General features: G+C 41.1%; 1 protein-coding gene and 1 long non-coding RNA gene across 3 annotated transcripts; one reads left to right on the top strand and one right to left on the bottom strand.

Moving 5' to 3' along the window:
• Window positions 1–3,458: 3,458 nt before the first annotated feature.
• Window positions 3,459–11,561, bottom strand: LOC147325108 (uncharacterized). 2 transcript variants are annotated; one of them, XR_015130561.1, is made up of 4 exons: window positions 11,151–11,561; window positions 5,757–5,829; window positions 3,971–4,131; window positions 3,459–3,849 (listed from the first exon to the last, which is right to left on the bottom strand). It is a non-coding gene; the product is annotated as an uncharacterized LOC147325108 (long non-coding RNA). The 2 variants fall into 2 exon arrangements; XR_015130560.1 differs by having other exon boundaries at window positions 3,984–4,131.
• A 199-nt stretch (window positions 11,562–11,760) lies between these two features.
• pdia3 (protein disulfide isomerase family A, member 3) lies at window positions 11,761–21,484 on the top strand. The gene is made up of 13 exons (XM_086299416.1): window positions 11,761–12,092; window positions 13,160–13,238; window positions 13,355–13,472; window positions 13,937–14,044; window positions 14,219–14,348; window positions 14,463–14,579; window positions 15,804–15,929; window positions 16,240–16,419; window positions 18,641–18,749; window positions 19,642–19,770; window positions 19,997–20,076; window positions 20,737–20,794; window positions 20,875–21,484. The coding sequence occupies exons 1-13, from the start codon at window positions 11,959–11,961 to the stop codon at window positions 20,983–20,985; spliced, it is 1,479 nt and encodes a 492-aa protein (XP_086155542.1). The 5' UTR covers window positions 11,761–11,958; the 3' UTR covers window positions 20,986–21,484.
• Window positions 21,485–21,706: the final 222 nt, after the last annotated feature.

Raw genomic sequence — 21,706 nt, 5'->3', positions numbered from 1 at the left:
TTTGTTTTTAATTCACCTCGGCATAGTGAAGGAAAATGGTGAATGGGACACATTGGGCCAACCCTTTTTTTGTACTAAATCTTGAAAATGTTTTGTCTGGAAACTCTAATGAGCACAAAAGTGCAGTATACCATGTGTATGTTATTATATTATTTAATATTGTATTATCACACTATATTTATTACTGTGCTTTTCTGAGGACATCACTTTTCTTCCAAGAAAAAAAAAGGGATCCAGACCAAGTGGAGACTGAATTACCAAAAACTGTATTTACTCCAGTGGCCACTTGAGGCTCGCTCCAAAAGCAAGTCAATCTCTGTAGACTTCAGTGTAAAGTCAACCAACCTTACAGCATTAAAAAGCATGTTTACACTTTCCCCATTCATAACATCTCTACATAGGGTAATTCTTTTCCTCTGGATAGAGGAGTTTTAGGCCTGCCTTGATTTAATCGCACAGATATTAGCCCTTCTGTGTGATGCACCACATGTTTATGCTTCAACGTTGGAGAGTCAATTTCTATTCTCTAATTTTATTAGGCTTTACTTAGCACTAATCAGCTGAAATGTGTTTCTGCACTGCATTCAGTTTTTTGGATGGATAACCACGGTTTCTAGTATGTTGATAATTTAACACTCCAGTGGCAGCATTCAACCGCTTTGAAATACAGTCTAAAACCAAAGGCTGACATCACAGTGGCTACATCCATCTTTTATAAAGGCTATGATCTCGACACCCAGGCCTCTTCTACAGCCAAACCTTTACTTAGACCGGAGGCAGTCTTTGTTTATATCAGATAACAGATAAGGCCGGTATGTTAGCGAATTAACACCCAAACTAACAACAAACTGATACCCCCCGTGTTGTCTGTGATTATAAAGCCTGATACCCTTTTCCTTTTCACTGGTGTGTAATAACTACTAAAAAATGTAACTTATCTTTCAGTATTACATGAAACATGATCGGTCTCCTCAGTCCCATATATACTGGCCCCATCCAGCTCATTCAATTACTAACAACATGACAAATATAGGGCAGTCAATAGCGCTGCTGTAGGGAATTATTTTTGAAAGAAGCTTGTGAAGACGTGAGTGTTTTCTCTGCAGTGAAGGAAGTCTCTAACAAGTTCTTTGTCCCCTTGTGAATAGGTAGGTCAGATCATAACCTGATTCACCTCACCCCCCGCTATGTGCCAATTGTGAGGAGGGAACCTGTGACCACCAGGACTGTTAGGAGGTGGTCAGAGGAGGCAATAGCGGAACTACAGGGCTGTTTCGAGGTGACCGACTGGGAAACACTCTGTGAGCCTCACGCCGAGGACATCAATGGGCTTACTGAGTGTATCACAGACTACATAACTTTCTGCACCGACTCCATTGTTCCAGCTCAGACTGTTCATTGTTACCCAAATAACAAGCCGTGGGTGACTAAGGACATCAAAGCCCTCCTCAACAACAAGAAGAGGGCTTTCAGAGGGGGCAACAAAGAGGAGGTGAGGAAGGTCCAGGTGTTACTAAAGGACAAGATCAGAGAGGCTAAGGACAATTACAGGAGGAAGCTGGAGTGGAAACTCCAGCAGAACAGCATGAGAGAGGTGTGGAGGGGCATGAAGACCATCACTGGATTCAGGCCAACCAACAGCAGGGGAGCTGAGGGAGGTGAGAATAGAGCCGACGAGTTGAATCTGTTTTTCAATAGATTCGACACCACAGTGTCTGCTCCCACCCCCACAACCTCACCTGCAGTCAGCCTGGAATCCAGAGCCACACCACTGTGCCAGCCTCTCTCTTCACATGTTGCCTCCTGTGAGATTCCTGACACCCCTCCCCCACTCATCACCTTCACTCAATACCAGGTTAAGATGCAAATGAGGAGACTTCACTCAGGCAAGTCTGCTGGACCAGACGGAGTGAGTCCCCTCGTCCTCAAGGCCTGTGCCCCCCAGCTGTGTGGAGTCTTTCATAAACTGTTTATGCTGAGTCTGAGTCTGCAGAGGGTCCCGGTGATGTGGAAGACATCATGCCTCGTCCCTGTACCAAAGACGCCTCGTCCCAGTGGCCCCCAGGATTACAGGCCCGTGGCACTGACCTCCCACATCATGAAGACCCTGGAAAGGCTCATCCTGGACCAGCTGCGACCCATAGTAAGACCACATCTGGATCCCCTTCAGTTCGCTTATCAGCCTCGTCTCGGAACAGAGGACGCCATCATCTACCTGCTCAATCGTGTCTACACCCATCTGGACCAGCCGGCGAGCACTGTGAGGGTCATGTTTTTTGACTTTTCCAGTGCTTTCAACACCATCAGGCCGACCCTCCTGGGTGATAAGTTAGCAGCGATGCAGGTGGATGCTTCTCTGGTGTCCTGGATTGTTGATTACCTGACAGCAAGACCACAATATGTACGTCTCCCACAGTGTGTGTCTGACAAGGTGATCAGCAACACAGGGGCACCACAGGGGACTGTCCTCTCCCCCTTCCTCTTCACCCTCTACACCACAGACTTCAGCCACTGCACAGAGACCTGCCATCTTCAGAAGTTTTCTGATGACTCTGCGGTGGTTGGATGCATCAGCAGGGATGATGAGACAGAGTACCGGGCTGTGGTCGACTCCTTTGTCACGTGGTGTGAGCAGAATAATCTGCAGCTCAACGTGGCAAAGACCAAGGAACTGATCGTGGACTTCAGGAAGACCAGGAAACACTTGACCCCTGTTTCAATCCAGGGGGTCAGTGTTGACATTGTGGAGGACTATAAATACCTTGGAGTACACATTGACAATAAACTGGACTGGGCTAAAAACACCACAGCACTTTACAGGAAGGGCCAGAGTCGTCTCTATTTTTTGAGGCGACTGAGGTCCTTCAACATCTGCCAGAAAATGCTGAGGATTTTCTATGAGTCTGTGGTGGCCAGTGCGATCCTCTATGCTGTTGCATGCTGGGGGAGCAGGCTGAGGGTCGCAGATGCCAACAGACTTAATAAACTGATCCGTAAGGCCAGCAATGTTGTGGGGATGGAGCTGGACTCCCTCAAGGTGGTGTCGGAGAGGCGGATGCTGTCCAAGATAAAGACAATGTTGGATAACACCTCCCACCCACTCCATGACATGTTGGTCAGTCACAGGAGCACGTTCAGTGAGAGACTGAGATTACCGAAAAGCACCACTGAACGACACAGGAAATCATTCCTGCCTGTGGCCATCTCCCTGTACAACGCATCCACTTAACACACTGTTTGCTGCTACAACTACACGTTTCTTTTCCAAATATTTATTTATAAGTGACTTATGTATGTATGTATGTATATATATGTATATATTGTACTATTCTTAGTTAGCGTATTGTCTGTCTTGTCTTAATGTTGGTTTAAAATGGAGCACTGTAACAAAAAATAATTTCCCCCAGGGATCAATAAAGTATTCTGATTCTGATTCTGATTCTGAATAAATAGCATTTTATTGTTTCCAGCAGTGAAATAAGCAACAATTTTTCCTGTGTTTTGGTCCGGGGAGCTGACGGGACAACAAGGCGTTCAGTGTTCTGTGGAGACCCGGCTGAGATGTCAAGTGTGGGTGTTTTGAAACGGGAAGACTTGATTTCTCTCCCCTCCTGGATTTGAAGGAAGGTTCTGATGTACTGAATACACTTCCTCGCTCCTCCTTCTCCCTCGAACTGTGTCTCTCACAGTAGTCAGAGCATGTCACTGGCATAATGCTGCAGACGTTCCCTCTCCTTGCTCCAGATATGACTGAGGAGCAAGCAGATTGTCATGGCAACAACTTCACAGAGGGAAGAGGGGCTCTGATGGGGGGGGAGGAAGAGGCTTTGTGGGTAGAAGACAGCAAATCTGTACAGCACAGATGAGAGCCAGTAATTGCATAAGTAAATGCAGGATTTCAAAATAAAATAATGTTTAATACTGAGACTGAGTTAAGTGTGATCACATATTGATTAGATATATATATTACCGTAGACCTCTACCTGCTCAGGATGCTGTAACCTCATTTGATCCCTGTATTTCTCATGTCTTAACTCTGTGATTTCCATCACAGCCATCAATTTACAGTAAACAGATGAAAGAAAAGCAGCTCCCCAGTCTGAGCCACAGCAATAACAGTCTTCCTCAGGTCTGTTTAAGAAGCAAAGTTTACAAGTAAAAAGAGGAATATGCTCATATGTTCTGCTATATGCTATATGTTCACATTTTTACTGTTGGTGTTTTAAATCATTAAATCTAGCAGTGCAGTACATTACAATACACTGTGTATTGTAGTGACTTAATAATATTATTTGGGCAAATATTTCATTGCTATAGATTTCCTGTTAAAAGGCAGTTTTTCCCTCTATCATCACAAAGTTCTTGCCAGTAGGATGTCTGATTGTTTGGTTTTCTGGTGAATACTGTGGGGTCTTTACCTTACACTATAAACTGAGAATTGTGATATGCAAACCCCTACTCCTGTTGTAAGCCTTCTGCTTGAGGCTTGAAATTGAGCCCTGCATGACCTGTTCTGTCAATGCAGCATTCTCATGAAAGCAAGCTGTGACAAACCTGTGACAGTATATATGTGGGAGGGCAACACAGCTGGGAAGGGTCTAAAGAAGGAAGGAACTTAGTCAAAGGTTTTTAATGATGAATGTATGAGGAAATCCAGTGTGAACAGATTTTTCAACCATCCTGCTTTTCTCCAGAAGTTCTTTAAAAAAAATAAATAAAAAATACGATCTAAAAAGCTGAATCTACAAGTGACCAGTCAGAGAAATGGTGACACCTTGGCTCCGGGATTTTTGACCTTCAAAATGAGTTTACTATTTTTCATGAAATAGTAAAAAGTTTCATTTTAAGCATTTAAACATCATTTATGACAGCTGCCCCAAAGTTTCTGGTAGAATAATAAACTAATCTAAACAATTTAGAGCGTCTTCATTTACAGTGCCAGATTATATCCTATTTAAACATACGTGAATTATTTTTATATAATTTGAGCCTTGAAAGAGTTTTTAATATTTAAACTTTCATTACATCAGCTAGTCTCTTTCCCCTAAGGCTGCATTTTGACTGAAAAAAAAAGTCCAAAAGAAACATTGCTAAACGGCACTGCAGTTATTTGAATTTCTTAAGATTTAAGCATTTTGAGATTTCATACTGGGCACCCGCAATATACAAAGTATAGAAAGTAATATAGAAAACATAGAAATATAGAAAGTAAATAAGTAATGTATTGAGAAAAAACACGGGGAAACAATAAAGGGTTAATTGTTATACCAATGTCCCTTTGCAGTAAAAGAGCGCCCTCTGGTGACTGAGAACCTTCACAGACCTCTGGTGGAGAGTTTATATAACGGCAGACTTACAAGTTAGGAAAACGTTTCGGTTTACATCTCAAACAGGATTTCTGCACTAATACACACAAAAATACTTCACTGTGTATATTATTATTATTATTGTATTATCACATTACGTTGTGTAATCTGAGGTTTCTTTTTGTCTGTGTGTATTTGATAATAAAAACGCCTTATAATGAAATAGATGTTGCTGGATAATGGCACTGTTCAAATATATAGCATTCAGCTTGAAATTATCCATATAACGTGGTCGGGTGTGCATGTGACCAGGACTGGAAGGTGTTATAGTTTTATTATCGCTTTCAATTCATTTCAACACAAACTATCAGACAATCCCCTGTCAGCAAGCACTTGGTGACAATGGGAAGGAAAAACTCCCTTTAAACAGGAAGAAAACTCAGGCCTTACCAGGCTCAGGGTGGTGAGGTCATCTGTCCTGACTGGTTGGGGGTGATTGGAGGGAGACAGGACAAAAGACACTCTGTGGAAGAGAGCCGGAGATTAAAAATAACCAATGATTAAATGTATAGTGGTGTATAAACACGTAGAGAGTGAAAAAGGTAAGTGAAGAAGAAACACTCTATTGCAGCTTAACTAAGAGAGAGTTAGGGATCACGTGATTCAGCTCTAACTTTAAGCTTTATCACAAAAGAAATTTTTATACCCAATGTTAAAGCCCCAACAGACACACTTTCTATGTCTCAAAAGAGTAGAAACTTTAATCTGTTCTGTACGCATACAACATAAAGTCTATTTTTTTTACATGATAACACTGTCACTGACTTCATTCGTACAGTGATTTAACATAATGACTTTTGAAAATAAATAATGACATTTTCTACAGGTCCCCAAATTTAGTCAGAATGGAGGTCTTGTTGTAGCTTATGTTACACTGAAGTTGTGAAAATATCTAAGCAAACTTACAGGTCAACACATTACCAAAACAAAGTGACACGTCAGCTTTTAATCATTTAATGGAAACTGATGATTTATCATCATTGTCCAGCAGTCACATCTACTGTTGCTGTAACGGGGACAGTGTTTGACTTCCAGAATGAAAATTACCCAATTTTAATTATATTTGCAAAGTCACACTTCAACACACTAAATCCCAGGAGTTATGGCTTTTTCCACAACAGATATGTGGCATAAAGACAAAAAACAAAAAGCAGAACTGCACATCAGCATGGCGATGAGTCTGTTTGACCTTTCCTCTGACATCTGAGCCAAGGCTCTACCTATATTATGTCTGTGAATAATAGCTCAAGTTATTATTTACATTTTTCTTTACTATGCAACTTATGTGTGTACTATGCAAGTTAATTTGTACACTGAGAAAGTCAAATCTTTCTTTTTCATACCACATCCAATAGTTTTCAAAGCAACTTTTACTCATCTGGTGTGAGTTATACATACACACTTCCATGTCAGGTGGTACAACCAATGAAAAATCTAGGGCACCTTTAACTTTTCATAAAATTCGTTACTTCTTTTAAAAGTTGTATGTATTATATAGTTGTCCAACTAAAAGCATGTTTGAATTGAAAATAGTTGCCAAAGGCCGGAGGTGCAACTGAAGGAAATGCAACTGAATGAAATAAAATCTTTTAATTTAAAGCCGTAGTATTGTACATTAAATTTAGGGACTTTTAATTCTTCACAGGAATGCGGTTTCTTTCTTTTTTTTTCTTTTTTTTTTCTGCCTGTCCCCTTTGGCTCTTTTGCCATCAGAATTATTGTCTAAAGGCAAAGAAAGATGCCCAACGGATTTACTTTACCAAATTGACCATCCCAGCCTTGCCATAATGGTCCATTTGATTCACCTTTTATTGTTTATTTTATTTTCACTTGCTGAATACGGGACAGACTTGACTGGGGGAAAGAAGGGGAGAAAGAAAGAGGGAAAGAGAAACAGCTGAGAAGAGGGACGGGGGAGAAGGGCAAAAAACAAAAACCAACAGAACGGGCAGAAAAAAAATGCATATATCAATCACCTGGATCACCTGCTGAGAAAGAAAAAAGAAAACAAGCAGAACAGAACAAGAGTAATAGAATAAACAACATCACAATGATATATGGGAATATGACAGTAAATACTAAATATTAAACATTATTGTGCAGCACATAAGATCAACAGAACACAGTGTGCTTTGAGGTAGGAGCCAAAAAGGGTGTAGTTTGTGGGTGTGATCACCCATGTGTACACCTGTCAGCATGAGCGCGCTTGTTTTTAAAAAAAAAAAAGGTTCCTTCATGTAATGATCTGCTAGAGGTTGTGGGGGGGCCACAGCCCCGTCCTCCAGGGCATGAAACATTATGGAGGAGATCAAAACTCCAGACATCCAGAGGCCCCCAGAGGAATGCGGTTTCTTTTATCGTGTACTTCGGGTGGAATTCAAGATGATTGGACATGAGGATGAAGGTACAATATAATTAGGCAGGATTTAGTTTCTCACTTAATCAATGTGGGTTCTTTGAACTAATTAAAATATTGTCACATCTTTGTGTTAATTGCAGGAAATGCAATGACTAAACAAAATTATTTATTTTTTGTAAGTAAAATGCCCTTTTAAATGTGCAGATATATGTGAGGACAACAGCTCCCTTCTTGTGTTTTCATTTTTCTGAACTAACAAAAATGCTCATCGCAGTCTAACTGTGTTCTTCCATGTTGTCTCTCACATTAGTTTGAATCTCCTGGATAGCTGGGATTGAGTTTGCATGTTCCCTGTGTGCTTGTATGGCTTTCCTCTAGGTACTCGGGCCTGCTCTCAGAGTCCACAGTCATGCACATTAAGTTAATTGATACTAAACTGGCTTTGGACCTGGCATACAGTAGGTTCTGTACCTCGGGAAGTGCTGTACCAATGAGTGCTTACAAGTGGGTTGTAGTGTAGAGTGCTTTGAGTCAGAATGGGGCCCTTTCAAGACTGTAATGAAAAGTTTGGTGGCCTGAATAAATCTGCTACATGACTGAACTATGATTTCAAAAACCAGTGGATACTCTCCGATGCCCCTTTTTGCATCTGGTGCACAAGTGGATCAATGACCTCACCACACCCTGGGGTAATGGACTGTGAGCGCACAAGATCTTTGACCCATATTTTGCAACTTCCGAGTGTAGTCATTACTCTAAAACTACACCCTATGGACAAAAGTACTGAGCCACCTCCACATTACACCTACAGGTGTTTCTCAGCCATGGGAGCCCTGAACCACCCATGAAGCACTTGGCGCACACGCTTTGTTCTGATGTTAATGCCATCAACACAAATAGTGAGTGGTGATAGCACTGGAGCTCTGCAGTTATTGGGTCAGCAGAGCTATTGCTGACCTTTACACACTATGTGAATCAGCACTTGTCGAGCCCACTCTGTGACTTTCCTTGCCCTGGTGCTCTGTGGATGAGTTGCTGTGGTTCCTCAACACTTCCACTCTGAAATAATGCCACTTACAGCTGTTCATGAAGTATCGAGGAGCTCTGTAGAATGAGTGATTGTTTACAAATGTTTGTAAAGCCAGACTGCATGGAAAGGGTGTTTGGTTTTGTACATCTGTGGCAATAGGACTGCAAGCACCTGAATTCAATGATTAACAGGTTATACTTCTGTCCATAGTGTAGCTGCACAAGATGATGAATGACCTCTTCTGAGTGCCAAAGAAAGAAGAAGAATACTTTCTGAAGCTTGATCTCATAAGCTCATTCACTCCAAAGACAGTGTCCTCCTCATTGACACTGGTTATGTGATTGCTGCATAAGTACTTTTCTGGCATGGTTCGGGTCCACTTGGAGAGAAGGATTACTGTAAATTAAATTAGCACACAGTTCTGAATAACAACCTTTATCCTGTGCTGATTTTTTTTTTCTAGTGAGACAGAAATGTTCATAAATTACAGTTGTTTGATGAGTTCGAAAAGGACATGACTCATACATATCTTATGTCCTTTGAAGCACCATATTGAATATTTTGGAGCAGCATGGTAGATTTTGATGTCCATCGCACTCCATCAACAAAGGACAAAGGAATAGTGTTTTTAATCGCCTAGCAGAGTTTTTCAAAGTGACCTTAGGAAACATTAAAGCAGTTTGAAAATAGCAGTAAAGCCACCAGTTTTTCAAATTGCTATTCCTGGTGGGGTACAGCCAGCATTTCTACAAAGGAGTGAAAATGTGTGAAAGGTTGATAACATTTCTAGTATGCCACCCTATATATTACAGATAATACATAAATCACATGACTTTAAGCTGTTTTTAAAATCTACTCTCAAATCTACCTTTCCCAACAGTTAAATAGTCTGACTTTTTGGTCATTTCAGTATTTATTTTTAAATTATTTCTCGCATACACTGTTCATTCAAACTATTATAAACCCCCCCCCCCGACATTTCTATTGTAGATAGATTTTTAAAAACTGTATTTAATTGGTATTCTTTATTTATTACCACTACTAAACTGGTGTAGTATGGATGGCAATGGTGGCGGTCTTAATCAGTACGAAACGCTATAAAACCTATAAAAACACAGGAGAAGTCCAAAATCTATCCCTCCTCTCTCATTTTCCAAAGCCATCCAATGGGTTAGGGCAGGGTTAGGCAACCTTTCTGATGAGGAGTGCCATTTAAAATTTCCTCAGAGGTCAGTGTGCCATATGATTGCATTAGCAATAAATTTAATAACGCTCTATATTAACGGTTACACACTATATAGGACCACTTTATAGAATTATATTTGTTCGCAGATGTTGGCAGCTATCAGCGAATAGTTATCAGCTGTTTTGAAACAAAAAAAAGACACTTTATCCATAACAAGTACTCCATAACAGCAAATGAACTGTACAACAGAAAATGCAAATGCTATTTATGGTCTCCTCACAACAATGATAAGAAAAATAATGGCATGTCTGTTAATACACTCTGATCTCTGGTCTCCCACTCAGAGACACAGGTCTCCAAGTGTCCAGCATTCAGAGGACACCTGAGGACACTCATGTGAGAGAAAATCTGCTCACACAGATATGTAGAGCCAAATACTGTCAATAAGGCCTCTGCAATGTTCTGAAGACGGTTAAACTTGTCAGGTAGTGATGTCCAGCAGGTGAAAATGCAGCTCCATGAACATGCACAGCTGTGGATTCCAGCTGCTTCGATGTTATATGTATGATTTCTATACATTGTACGTCAGATAAAAACTTTGGTTGTAAGCTTCAGATAATTATTTAATAAAAGCTAGACATTTTAAATGAAAATAAGAAAGTATTTCTTTGTGCCCCCCTTTCCCTGTTAATGCCCTACCTGGACCCCTGGCAAAACTTTGCTAGACCCGCCCCTGCACAGTTACCAGCTGTCAGCTATATAAAAAAAGGATCCTGGTGTTATTTGTCTCTCAGAAACAGTTCATAACTTCCCTTCAACTCATTCATGTCACCTAAAAGGTAAACCTGTTTCTCCATCACCTGTTCAGCTCTGATGAACTTTGTGTCTCTATCCATTCTAGCTGAAGTCCGGGACAAACTGTCCCTTTTCACCTCAACACGAAACGCGTAATATTTCCTCTCGATGTGGGACGATTCCGTCATTTTACGGGACGGTTGGCAACTCTACTAACTAACCTTGTGCATTAAATAAAGTTCAACATCAGTAACATCAAAGCACCCACCCAGCTGTATATAAACTCTGTCATGCTAGCTAGTACGCAGTATAAGTTATTGTAACTGACTGTAAAAAGTCAGCACAACGAAAATAAACTCCACCTAAACTTGGTTTATATCTGACCCAGACAGACTGCAGGTCATAACTTCTTACCTGAAGTTCAGTTCACCTGACACTCGGCGGCTGCCTCGAGGCTCTCCTCCTGCCTCCCCTTTCTCTCATCCACCTGCTGGCCTCCACCACTTGCTAATGTTACTGAATCTGAGGAAGCACCGTCATAGCCACCACCAAATAACTGAGTTATTTTTACACACCGACCAGCATCTGGCCAATCCACCACCTTTCATTGTTTATACCGTTACAAAGAAAAAAAAAAGTCACCGGGCCACCGAGCAAATGCCCAGTATGCCGGATGACCAGTCCAGCTATGATCGTGCCATCAGTTAACCCTTCGCGTGTAGGGATGCCGACCCCTGGGTTAGGGTCTTCGCCGGGTCGATTCTGTCCCCGGGCCTTGTGTTTAACACCCTTGCTTTAACTAGTTCGGGGGCACGGGAGACTGAAGCCTTTCCCACCTGTCATAGAGAAAGAGGCAGGGTACATCCTGGACAGGTCGCTGTGTTGACATTAAAAAGCCATGATTTGCCCATTCCTGATTGGAGACGATGAGGTCTTATTTGCCTCCTTCTGATTGGATAATCGAGGCAGAGTGACTGTGTAAATGAACCAATGAGAGGCTGCCACACTGTGGTTATGAGAGTTTTCGCAGCCTGTGTGAAGGGCTACACCGCCTCCATTCCTTTCTCTTTCTCTATCGACCAGTCTGCGCTTGGCCTTGTCTGAGGAACTCGCATCCTTGGCTTTCCCCTTGCAGCACAACTGAAGAGGGGCGCTTCTACAGACCCCATCTGCATCCTAAAACCGTTCTGCAAACTAAAGGACTCAGTAAGCGCCGTGTGCGATGTTGAGACTCATCTTTTTGGCCGCTCTCGCCGGGTTCTCTCGAGCCAGTGATGTGCTTGAGTACACGGATGACGATTTCGAAAGCAGGATCGGAGACCATGAGCTAATTCTCGTGGAGTTCTTTGCCCCTTGGTGAGTCTTGTCACATGTTTTCTCCGAAGTATCAGAGAAATTTGCATAAGTGAAAAACGCGAATCCTAGCTTACTCTCTTTGCGGTTAACAGTTGAGCGGTACCCACTTGCAGAACTCTCAGTATCGTGGATGTCAGTGGGGAATTTCGTTTTGTCGGAAACGTGCAATTAATTGTGCAAACTGCATCGCTGTTTGTTGCTAACTTTAGTGGAGGCAGAACTGTCAAATTCGCTCGCTTCTTGGCGTAGGACCAGGCATTAGCATGTTAGCTATTAGTCGAAAGGCACAGGCTAATTCGCTGTGTTTTGCGTTTTATTTTACGTCGCATTTTAAGAGGTGCTGCAGTTTAGTGGCACACTGAAAATGTTACCTTAAACAGTGACTAACTAGTCGTATTTTAACTCCGCTTAGTTTCCGGTTTTTTTTTTTTTTAAAGAAAAAAGAGATTATGTGCGAATGAGGCTGAGGAAGTTGGGGGTGTGTCCATTCATTGTTGTAACCTTCTGATTGGCCAGGAAAGTTTTGGTGTCCACCTGGGATTGGCCCAGAGGAAATGTGACGTGTACCCTTGTGCTAAACTTGAATAAAATAAAAATGTACAGTATTCCTTATAATAAAGCACTAACGAGTACATTTTGTGCTGTCTGGTCTGCTGTCTTTTCAAACTCTGTAATTGTTTGAAAAAGGCAAATATTCACAAATTTTTATGAAGATTTAATATTTAGTCTTGGTTTTATTTTCTCAATATAATCTAAACCTTTGGGTTTTCGACCTACAGAAAACGCAAGCAATATTATAATAATGGTCTGTCTTATATTAAGGACAACTTTTATATAGGTACCTGAGAAAACATGAAGCACAGCTGTAACAATATGTGGCTAATTAAATCTTCAGTACATTTTTCATGTTTTTGCTTGTACTTACACCTGTTTCCATTTATTCAAACATAGTTAGGTTGCATCATCAGATTCCACTAGGTCTACCTTGAGGTCTTCATCTGGCTAGGCCCTAAAGTTTTGTTGTTGTTTTTTTGTTTGTTTGACTAATCCATATCTTCTGACTTTAGGTGTGGCCATTGTAAACGTTTGGCACCTGAGTACGAGGCAGCAGCCACACGTTTGAAAGGCATCGTCTCACTGGCCAAGGTACTGCACAACACAGATCACTTAACTTTGTCCACTTCAGTGTGGCTTCTCTGCACTCTGAACTGCAGTGCTCTGTGTCTCATCGAAAAGTGAGAATAATTTGCTTTTCTGCTTAGGTTGACTGCACTGCCAACAGCAACATATGCAGCAAATATGGCGTCAGTGGCTACCCAACCCTCAAGATCTTCAGGGATGGCGATGAATCTGGTCCCTATGATGGTCCCAGAACTGCAGGTATTGCCCTCATGTCTTTTAGCACTGGAAGATCTGAGAGTTAGGTGTTTAACTTGGCGTTCGATCTGCCTCTTGGAGGAATTCTTTATATGTGAAAATGATATCCTTAGTGGAATGAGGGCTATGTGGAGAGGTAACTAAAGGATACAGAGTTTTCCACAACACCAGCTTTAAAGGTAAAGGAACAAGACATGGCTAACAGTGACGGAATTTTCAACATAAAATTCATACAACTGGAACCTCGTATACAAAAGAGCATAACGTTCGTACTCTGTTAAGCTGAACTTTCAAGATAAAACCAGCAAGTTTTCTACCACAAGAGATGTGAATTGATCTCTTTGCCACATCACCCACTCATTCAGTTTGTTTGCATCTTAAATCAGTGTACAAATGAGCAGGCGACTGGTCCTGTGGCTCTTCGTTGTCTTTTTGCATCCTTCTCACCTCACTACTTCTCTTTGCAGATGGAATTGTCGGCTTCCTGAAGAAGCAGGCTGGTCCAGCTTCTGTGGTGCTCAAGGATAACGCAGACCTAGAAAAGTTTCTTGCAGATCAAGATGCAAGTGTTGTTGGTAAGCATCTAGTTAAGGAAACTTTTCTAAAGGTCTTTTTAAAGCTCTTCACTAGTAACGTTCTTCATAATTTAAAGTTTAGGGTATTTTATGTTACTCACTTTTTGTTCAGACACTATTGCCGCTTTTTGCTGCTGATATTGAATCCTGGTCTGACTGACCATTCCTTCCCAGGATTCTTTGCTGATGACAAGAGCCAAGAACAGGCTGAGTTCCTGAGGGCAGCGAGCGCCTTGAGGGACAACTACCGCTTCGCCCACACAAACTCTGAGGCTCTCCTCAAAAGCCATGACATTGAGGGAGAGTGAGTAGATCTCTTTAGACGTCTCTCACCAAACCATTTAAAAATAACACTATTGCACATTTGGTCTCACCTTTGTATCTGCTGTTAGTGAAATATTTCTTTCTCGGCTTACAGGGGAGTCGTTTTGTTCCGTCCACCCCAACTCAACAACAAGTTTGAAGACAGCTCGGTCAAATTCAGTGAGGATAAATACACCAGCAACAAAATCAAGAGATTCATCCAGGACAACATGTGAGTCCTGCTTTTTAGAAGAGACACTTTGTAGAGGCATCAAAATAATCAGTCTATAAATAGTTGATCTGTTTAGGATTAAATACGAAGTCAATTTTCATTCAAAGGTACATATTTACAAGTTTGGCCCAGTGCCAACAGGAACTTGTTTGGTAGGCAGTTGTCCTCTCGGGACACAGTTCAGTTCTGGCAGTAGCAAAGAGTTTGGCACTGAATAAATATTACTTCATAGTAAATTGGCCTCAAAGTGTAATAACACCAGTAGATAATTGAATCTTCAGTTAAAGGAAAAAATGATTTTGTGACCCATTGTGTAATCAGTCTTGAAGGGGATCAGCTAAGATGGAAACTCTGCTGTTTGAGGTCTTGTTTATATTCAGAGTGTGAGTTTGACCTCAACCCACTTTATAAAGTACATGCAGTTGATCCAGGCAGATTTGTTTTGTTCCCCCCCAAACATGGTTTTAATTGTATAATTCTGAAGCTCATTAATATGAAGCTTACTTTGGTTTTTTTTTAATATGTTTGAACTGTCCCTTCAGTTTGAATATTTAAAGGGAAATCATGCTCGTTCTAGTTTTATATATACTATTGGATTTTGGTACTAGAGTAGCTTTGCATGATTCACATTTCAAAATGGGCTTTAATTATCCTATCTGGGGATCTAGATCTCCCTTATTTCAGTTCTGTCTGACACAAGCAGATTCAGTTGGTCTCCCTTTTAAGCAAGCCTTTTTGTGATTGGCTCTCCTTGCAGAGTTTGAACTGCAGGTGGGTGTAGCTGCAGAAACCTGAGAAAGGTTTAAGGGTATCCACTTAAACTGACATCAGAGAGAAGAAAAGAATGCACCTGAAAGTGGTTTAGCGCAAGCTGGTGTTCAGATATGCACCTCCACCACTGCAACAGCGTTACAGATAATAGGGACTTGATATGGGTTTTATTTTGGGTAATAACTTTGACATTTGACGCACCTGCAGAGAGCAGTTGTTTGCTTATCTCCTCCGCGTGGTTTACAAGTGCTCCTGCTATAACCAGTCTACACATGTAGTGTTTTTGTTTGTTTGTTTTTTTTAACCCAAGCCCATGTGCACACAATGCAGGATACTCCTATTTATTTGTTATTTCATTTTGCTTCAGCATCGCAGATTTGGAGGCTAAACTCAAAGCTCTACTTTGATTGATTTATTTATTTATTTTTTGTGTGTGTTCTTTGTTTTTCTCAGCTTTGGATTCTGTCCCCACATGAATGACAACAACAAGGACCAGCTGAAAGGGAAGGACCTTCTGGTGGCTTATTATGATGTTGACTATGAGAAAAACCCTAAAGGCTCCAACTATTGGAGGAACAGGTAGGTGTTTGGGGGGGGGGGAGCTCATTTAAGGTTTGTGGTGTTTTTCTGTTTCTGAAGCTGCCGTTTCCCTGCAGACTTTAAATCTGCACTGTGCAGAGATGGCTGATTCTCAGATCGATCTTGAATATCATAAGTTTTGTTTTCTGTTTAGTACAAGACCATGCACCTCCCCTTTGGCAGTTAGCCACATGCTAAGAAACGAAAATGAGACCAGATCTTTCTGTTTTTTTAATACCTTAATTTAATCCTCCACAGTATTATCTTTGTTTTTGGCAGCATGATTAAAAACCATCTTGGCATCTTTCAGGGTGATGAAGGTGGCAAAGGGCTTCCTGGATCAGGGCAAGAAGCTGAACTTTGCTGTAGCTAACAAGAACATGTTCAGCCACGAGTTGTCTGAGTTTGGCCTGAATCCCAGTGGCGAACTGCCTGTGGTGGCCATCCGCACCGCCAAAGGAGACAAATACACCATGACTGAGGAGTTCTCGTAAGTCCAGGACAACTTTTCACCACAATTCCCCACCAGTGCACACACACATCACGTCACAAGTTGCTAGTTGGATTTAATAGAACCCTTGCTACATAGAGTATAACTCTAAACAGTGTAGTTTTGTGATGGTGTGGCAAAACTGTATAAAAACTGGACACCAAATATGTTATGAAATAAATGGAGTAATCTGGGAATATAATGAACAAGACTGCATGTAATTGCCAATTTGACCCCCATTCAGTTACAGATGGTAGCATTTGGGAACTGTTTAAGCTCTGTCTCATTTGCAGCATATCTGAAGTAAGAAATTGACCTTATTGGATAAAACTGATATTGACAAAGTTTAAACTTTAAAATTTATATTTAAGAAAAGGTGATATCACAGTATTTATTGCACAACTCGCCTTATCACAAAATGTATAAATGTGGTGATTAGGGATGGGTACTGGTAGTAACAGACCGAAAAGCAGCGCACATTTCGGTGCTTTATTTCAGTGGGTTTTTTGTTTTGTTTTTGTTTTTTTTTTTTCCTCTTTCCTGAGCTGTGATACACTTTAGATTCTAACCAATCATTTTAACTCATTCACTGCCAGCCATTTACAAATCGGGTAACTCCCCACTGCCAGGGTTTTTGAGCATTTTTACTCATTTTTGAAGAGCCACAGAAAACTGTGTGTTATGATCATATAAACGCTGAACCTACCAAAATGAAGAACAGACTCTCTGCATTCATCCAAAAAAAAAAAGCTTGTTTCTACCATTTTCCATTCATTAGTAATCAGCTGTAGAAGAGAGGTGGGTTCCACCAAAAATGCCTGTTTTGACCAAAAAAAGGGAGAAAACGAGCTTTTTGTGAAAAATACATTTCAAGCAGAAAAGTGCCTTTGACACTAATATTTCTTGCTTTGTGACACCTCTAACATATAAAATAGTTTTTCACTTCTATAAAACAGAAATAACACTGAGAAAGGTTGTTTTATCAAAACAATTTATTTACAAATATATGAAAAAATAAAATTCACTGACAAGCTGCCAGAGGTTGTATTCTAGCCCCTCCCATTGAAAAACGTAATTGACGTCTATAGACGTCAATGGCAGTGAATGAGTTAAGTTTCCAAGGATAGTAGGCGGGTCCAGGTCCGTGCGTTTTTTTTTGTTTTTTTTTTTTTTTTTTTTTTTAGTTTTTTTTTTTAAGAGCAGAGCTACAGATTAAAAATGCCCAAGGCGAAGCGGTCGAAAGTCTGGCTGTACTTCACAGCAAAATATGCAAACTCAGCAGCCTGCAACAAGTGCTTTAAGCTGATACTGTGATACTGTCAAAGGAGGTAACACCAAGAATCCGATTAAACAGCTGGCGACGCGTAGCGTTTTTATTTTTTTATTTTTTAAAGCCGAGAAATGAGTCTGAGGGTCACAGAACAGGTGGAGGTTGGCAAAGCAGGCTCTCGCTTGTTGCTCGACACCGTATTTGATAGCTTGCTGTGAGACCTCACACCGTGCACATCTACTGCGGGTGGGTTGCCTGTTATCGGACCCGGAGTTTGCAACATCCCCCAAAAACCCGAAGATTAGAGTCCTGGCCCCTAGCCCTGCCAGTGTAGCAGAAATGATAACGACGGATGATGCAGCAGCAGCCGTTCTTCTCTGGGTCAGTAGCTTAATGTTGTTCGTGTGTAATTTACGTTGAGTAGGCTAACCACGTTATTACATTAATGCATGTAAGGTGAACTAGCAAACATCATCATAGCTACATGCGGCTGTCCTCTTGTTTGATGGCAGATACTCCCTTCACCCTGGCCAAAAAGGCTAAAATGACCAAAGAAAAAGTGGAAAACGGTTAAACATGAGAGGTTTTTGGACAAAGTTTGTGGGGTTTTTTTTGTCTGTTTTTTTTCCTCCAATTGTTTAAGCACTGCTTCCAGCCAAGAGTGATACCATATATGCCCCATAGCTTCAGGAAAGACTAACATTGTTGTTTTTTTTTTTTTTTTTTTTTTACAAAAAAACAGCTGAACATGTGAGGTTTTTGGACCAATTTTGTGTTCTCATTCTTTATGGGATAAAACCTAAGCGATACCCATAGTGTCTGATTCCCACCTCGGTTGCCTAAGAAACTAATCGGTAGATGAGGCGCTTGCTAAAAGAACGGTGCCCAGTTAATGACTTCCAGCTCAAGGAGAATTGTGACTTTACTGACTCGTTGAATGTCTTTCAACAGTCGTGATGGAAAAGCTCTGGAGCGTTTCTTGCAGGACTACTTTGATGGCAAGCTGAAGCGCTATCTCAAATCAGAACCCATCCCAGAGAACAACGATGGACCTGTTAAGGTGAGATCAATTTTTTTCTGACACTTGTAAGATTTGTACTAAACACTTTCTTTGTGTATCATGGACATGCTTTATGCTTTTAAACGTACATTAAGGCTAAAGGGGGCCTATAATCATTTACAGCTGCAAATGTTTATTCTCTGCCTCGGCTGGAGTAGCTTTGACTCATTTAAGAAATGATTGTCATGCTGAGGTTTAGTGCAGTTGCCTAGTTTGTCCAGTCTCTGAGGTGAACTGCCTTCAAGTCCACTTTCTTTTTTAGTAGCTACATCTTATTTGAAAGATTTCAGCCGTGGATGGATGGAGCTCTGTGCTGTGTATAAATGCACCGTGAGGATGTGCAATTATCCTGGATACTCTGTTTAATTCTGTGACAACGCATAATCACAACTCGTATAATCGGTCTACAACACCCCCCACCCCCTTCCTTTCACACTCTTGCCTCATGTTTTGACAGCTTTAACGGAGATTAAGTTTTACTGTTGCCTAGGACTAGAGATAAAGCCTAAGGCCGTTTGTCCACTGCAGGAGCTGTCAGTCAGATTATTCCTAACAGTGGAACCCAGCACTCTCGATTGGGAACAGCAGAACAAATTTGCAAGATGGCTTAAAAAAAAAAATGATAATAATTAAATGGATCAATGAGACTGCAACTCTGGTGAAGTACAAAAGTAGTGAATCAGAGGTAAAAATGTTTTCAAAAACCAGAAAGATCATTCAGTTCATTTGGAAGCAATGATTTCATCATCTTACCTCATCTGGATTACTGAGCATGCATCAGCACATTAGTAGAAACAGACAATAGCCTTTGAGTGGAGGAAGTTCTGGGTACTTCAGGTGGGAAAATGGCTGCAGTACAGAACCAGCTCTAATACCTGCAATGTCTCTTCAGGTTGTGGTGGCTGAAAACTTCGACTCCATCGTTAACGATGACAGCAAAGACGTGCTGATTGAATTCTACGCTCCGTGGTGCGGGCACTGCAAAAACCTGGAGCCCAAATACACAGAGCTGGGAGAGAAGGTGAGCGAGCGATCCTGAACTGCTGCTAGTTCAGATCTTTCACATTAAAACAATAACATGTTCTTAAGTAACTTATCCAGAACTTTAAGTCATGTGACCTCCTGGATTAGCTTGCTTTTGTTCTGGCTTGCATCACCCAGCCTGTAGACTAGTCTAACGTGTGGATGTTAAGGTTTAGTGAATTGTCTTGGAAAGACTTAACAATTTGCCCTGTTTGTTTCTAAAGCTGGCCGATGATCCCAACGTCGTCATTGCCAAAATGGACGCCACAGCCAATGATGTGCCATCTCCATATGAAGTCAGCGGGTGAGTGCTGAGTCATTTAATGTGACGATAAGGCTTGGGCTGTTAATTAAATTAAAGGTTTATGGTCCCCCCCCCAACTTCATGCTGTGGACAGTTCAAGATGAGCAGCATCAGTGAAAGTGAGCAGCTGAGTGTGGTGAATTGTTAAACTCTTTAGTAGCAGTCAAAGCAGCTAGAATATGTTTTAATTTTACAAAAAAAAAGAGGGATGAGGAATGTGGGACAGAATTTTGCAATATTGCAGATTTTCTTTAAGCGGAACAGTCAGGACATTCTTGTACCATGTGAAGGTGTACAATTTGGGTCAGCCATAAGCTTCACGCTGAGTCCTGTATGTGACATTAGAGTGAATTTAAAGACCATATCTGTCTGCCATGATGACAGAGCATACAGTATGTTCCCTTCAACATAACTTGGAGACTGTTCCTGTATTCTCTCAGCTACATATCTTCATCACTGATAAAAGGGGGGGAGCAGAACACTGCACATGAAACTGCAGACATCCTGAAGCTTAATTACAGACTGATTATGATTAGCTGTGAGCTATGTGAGAAGCTTGACTTTGGGAAAGGTGAAGGAACTCAGGTTAACATGCATGTGTGATTACCTGTGCAGTTTGATACATGAAATCATAATCTTTGTCCTCAACCTCTGTTCTAGATTCCCTACAATCTACTTTTCTCCAGCTGGACACAAGTTGAGCCCAAAGAAATATGAGGTGAGTGTCTGTTAAAGTGCCATTCACAGTGGCAAAGTGATGTCTGTGCTTTGCTGATGAACCCTCTGCTTTCGCTGCAGGGAGGTCGCGAGGTGAGTGACTTCATCTCCTACCTGAAGAGGGAGGCCTCAAACCCGCTGGTGATGCAGGAGGAGTCCAAGAAGAAGAAGAAGAAGAAGTCAGAGCTATAAAAGCTCCAAACAGGAACTCAGCAGCACCCCTCCCTACCTCCACCACCACAACAGGAGGATTGGGGAAGAAAAAGAACTAAATTATATTCCTCTCTCTTAGTGAACTACCGAATGGTCTGAAGTCAAAGACGTGGCCCTTCCTTTAGGTCCTCATTGCACTGGGAATGCTGTGGAAGGTGGAGAGGTTTTGGCCAGGGTCTGCCCAATATTTCAAAACAAACCAATTTTTAGGGAAGATGGGATGACTTTTTTTAAAACATGAGATTTCTATTTCCCCTGGTCTTGTCTACTACACCTCAGGCTGATGCACTTTGGTTTGATACAGTCTGTCATCTGTCGCTTTAGTTTCTTGTTGTTGTCATCAAAGGGGAATCACAGTAATGGTGAAATTTTCTTTATTTTCTTTTTTTTTCTTTTTCTTTTTTTTTTTTTTTGTAACATGCCTTTGATTTTGTACATTTGGAAGGATTGTGAAATAAAAAGGCCCACAAAACCAAAATGAACTCTGAAGTCTTTTCTATCAACTCAAACGCTTGTTTGGCACACACTTAGACATAGTTGATCATTTTAATTGGAAATTAATATTTGGTGGCTAAATGTGAACAACTGATGTATCTGTAGTGAAACTGAGACTTAAGCAAGGTGTGTGTGTGTGTGTGTGTGTGTCACATCTTCAAAAACAAATTTGAGTTATTTGGTTATATTTACCTTAAATATCACT

The sequence above is a fragment of the Aulonocara sp. 'chitande type north' Nkhata Bay genome, linkage group LG7 (assembly GCF_057382095.1).
Source record: "Aulonocara sp. 'chitande type north' Nkhata Bay isolate Kocher_YH1m ecotype deep benthic linkage group LG7, A_spYH_male_GT1.1, whole genome shotgun sequence".
Classification (NCBI taxonomy): Eukaryota; Metazoa; Chordata; class Actinopteri; order Cichliformes; family Cichlidae; genus Aulonocara; species Aulonocara sp. 'chitande type north' Nkhata Bay.
This window is presented reverse-complemented; position numbering and strand designations above follow the sequence as displayed.

Excerpts from the sequence above, each read along its gene's own strand:
- pdia3 (XM_086299416.1), top strand. The coding sequence starts at position 11,959 with ATGTTGAGACTCATCTTTTTGGCCGCTCTCGCCGGGTTCTCTCGAGCC. Across the intron at positions 13,239-13,354 it reads GCATCGTCTCACTGGCCAAG|GTTGACTGCACTGCCAACAG; the intron begins GTACTGCACAAC and ends TTTTCTGCTTAG. Across the intron at positions 20,795-20,874 it reads TGAGCCCAAAGAAATATGAG|GGAGGTCGCGAGGTGAGTGA; the intron begins GTGAGTGTCTGT and ends CTTTCGCTGCAG.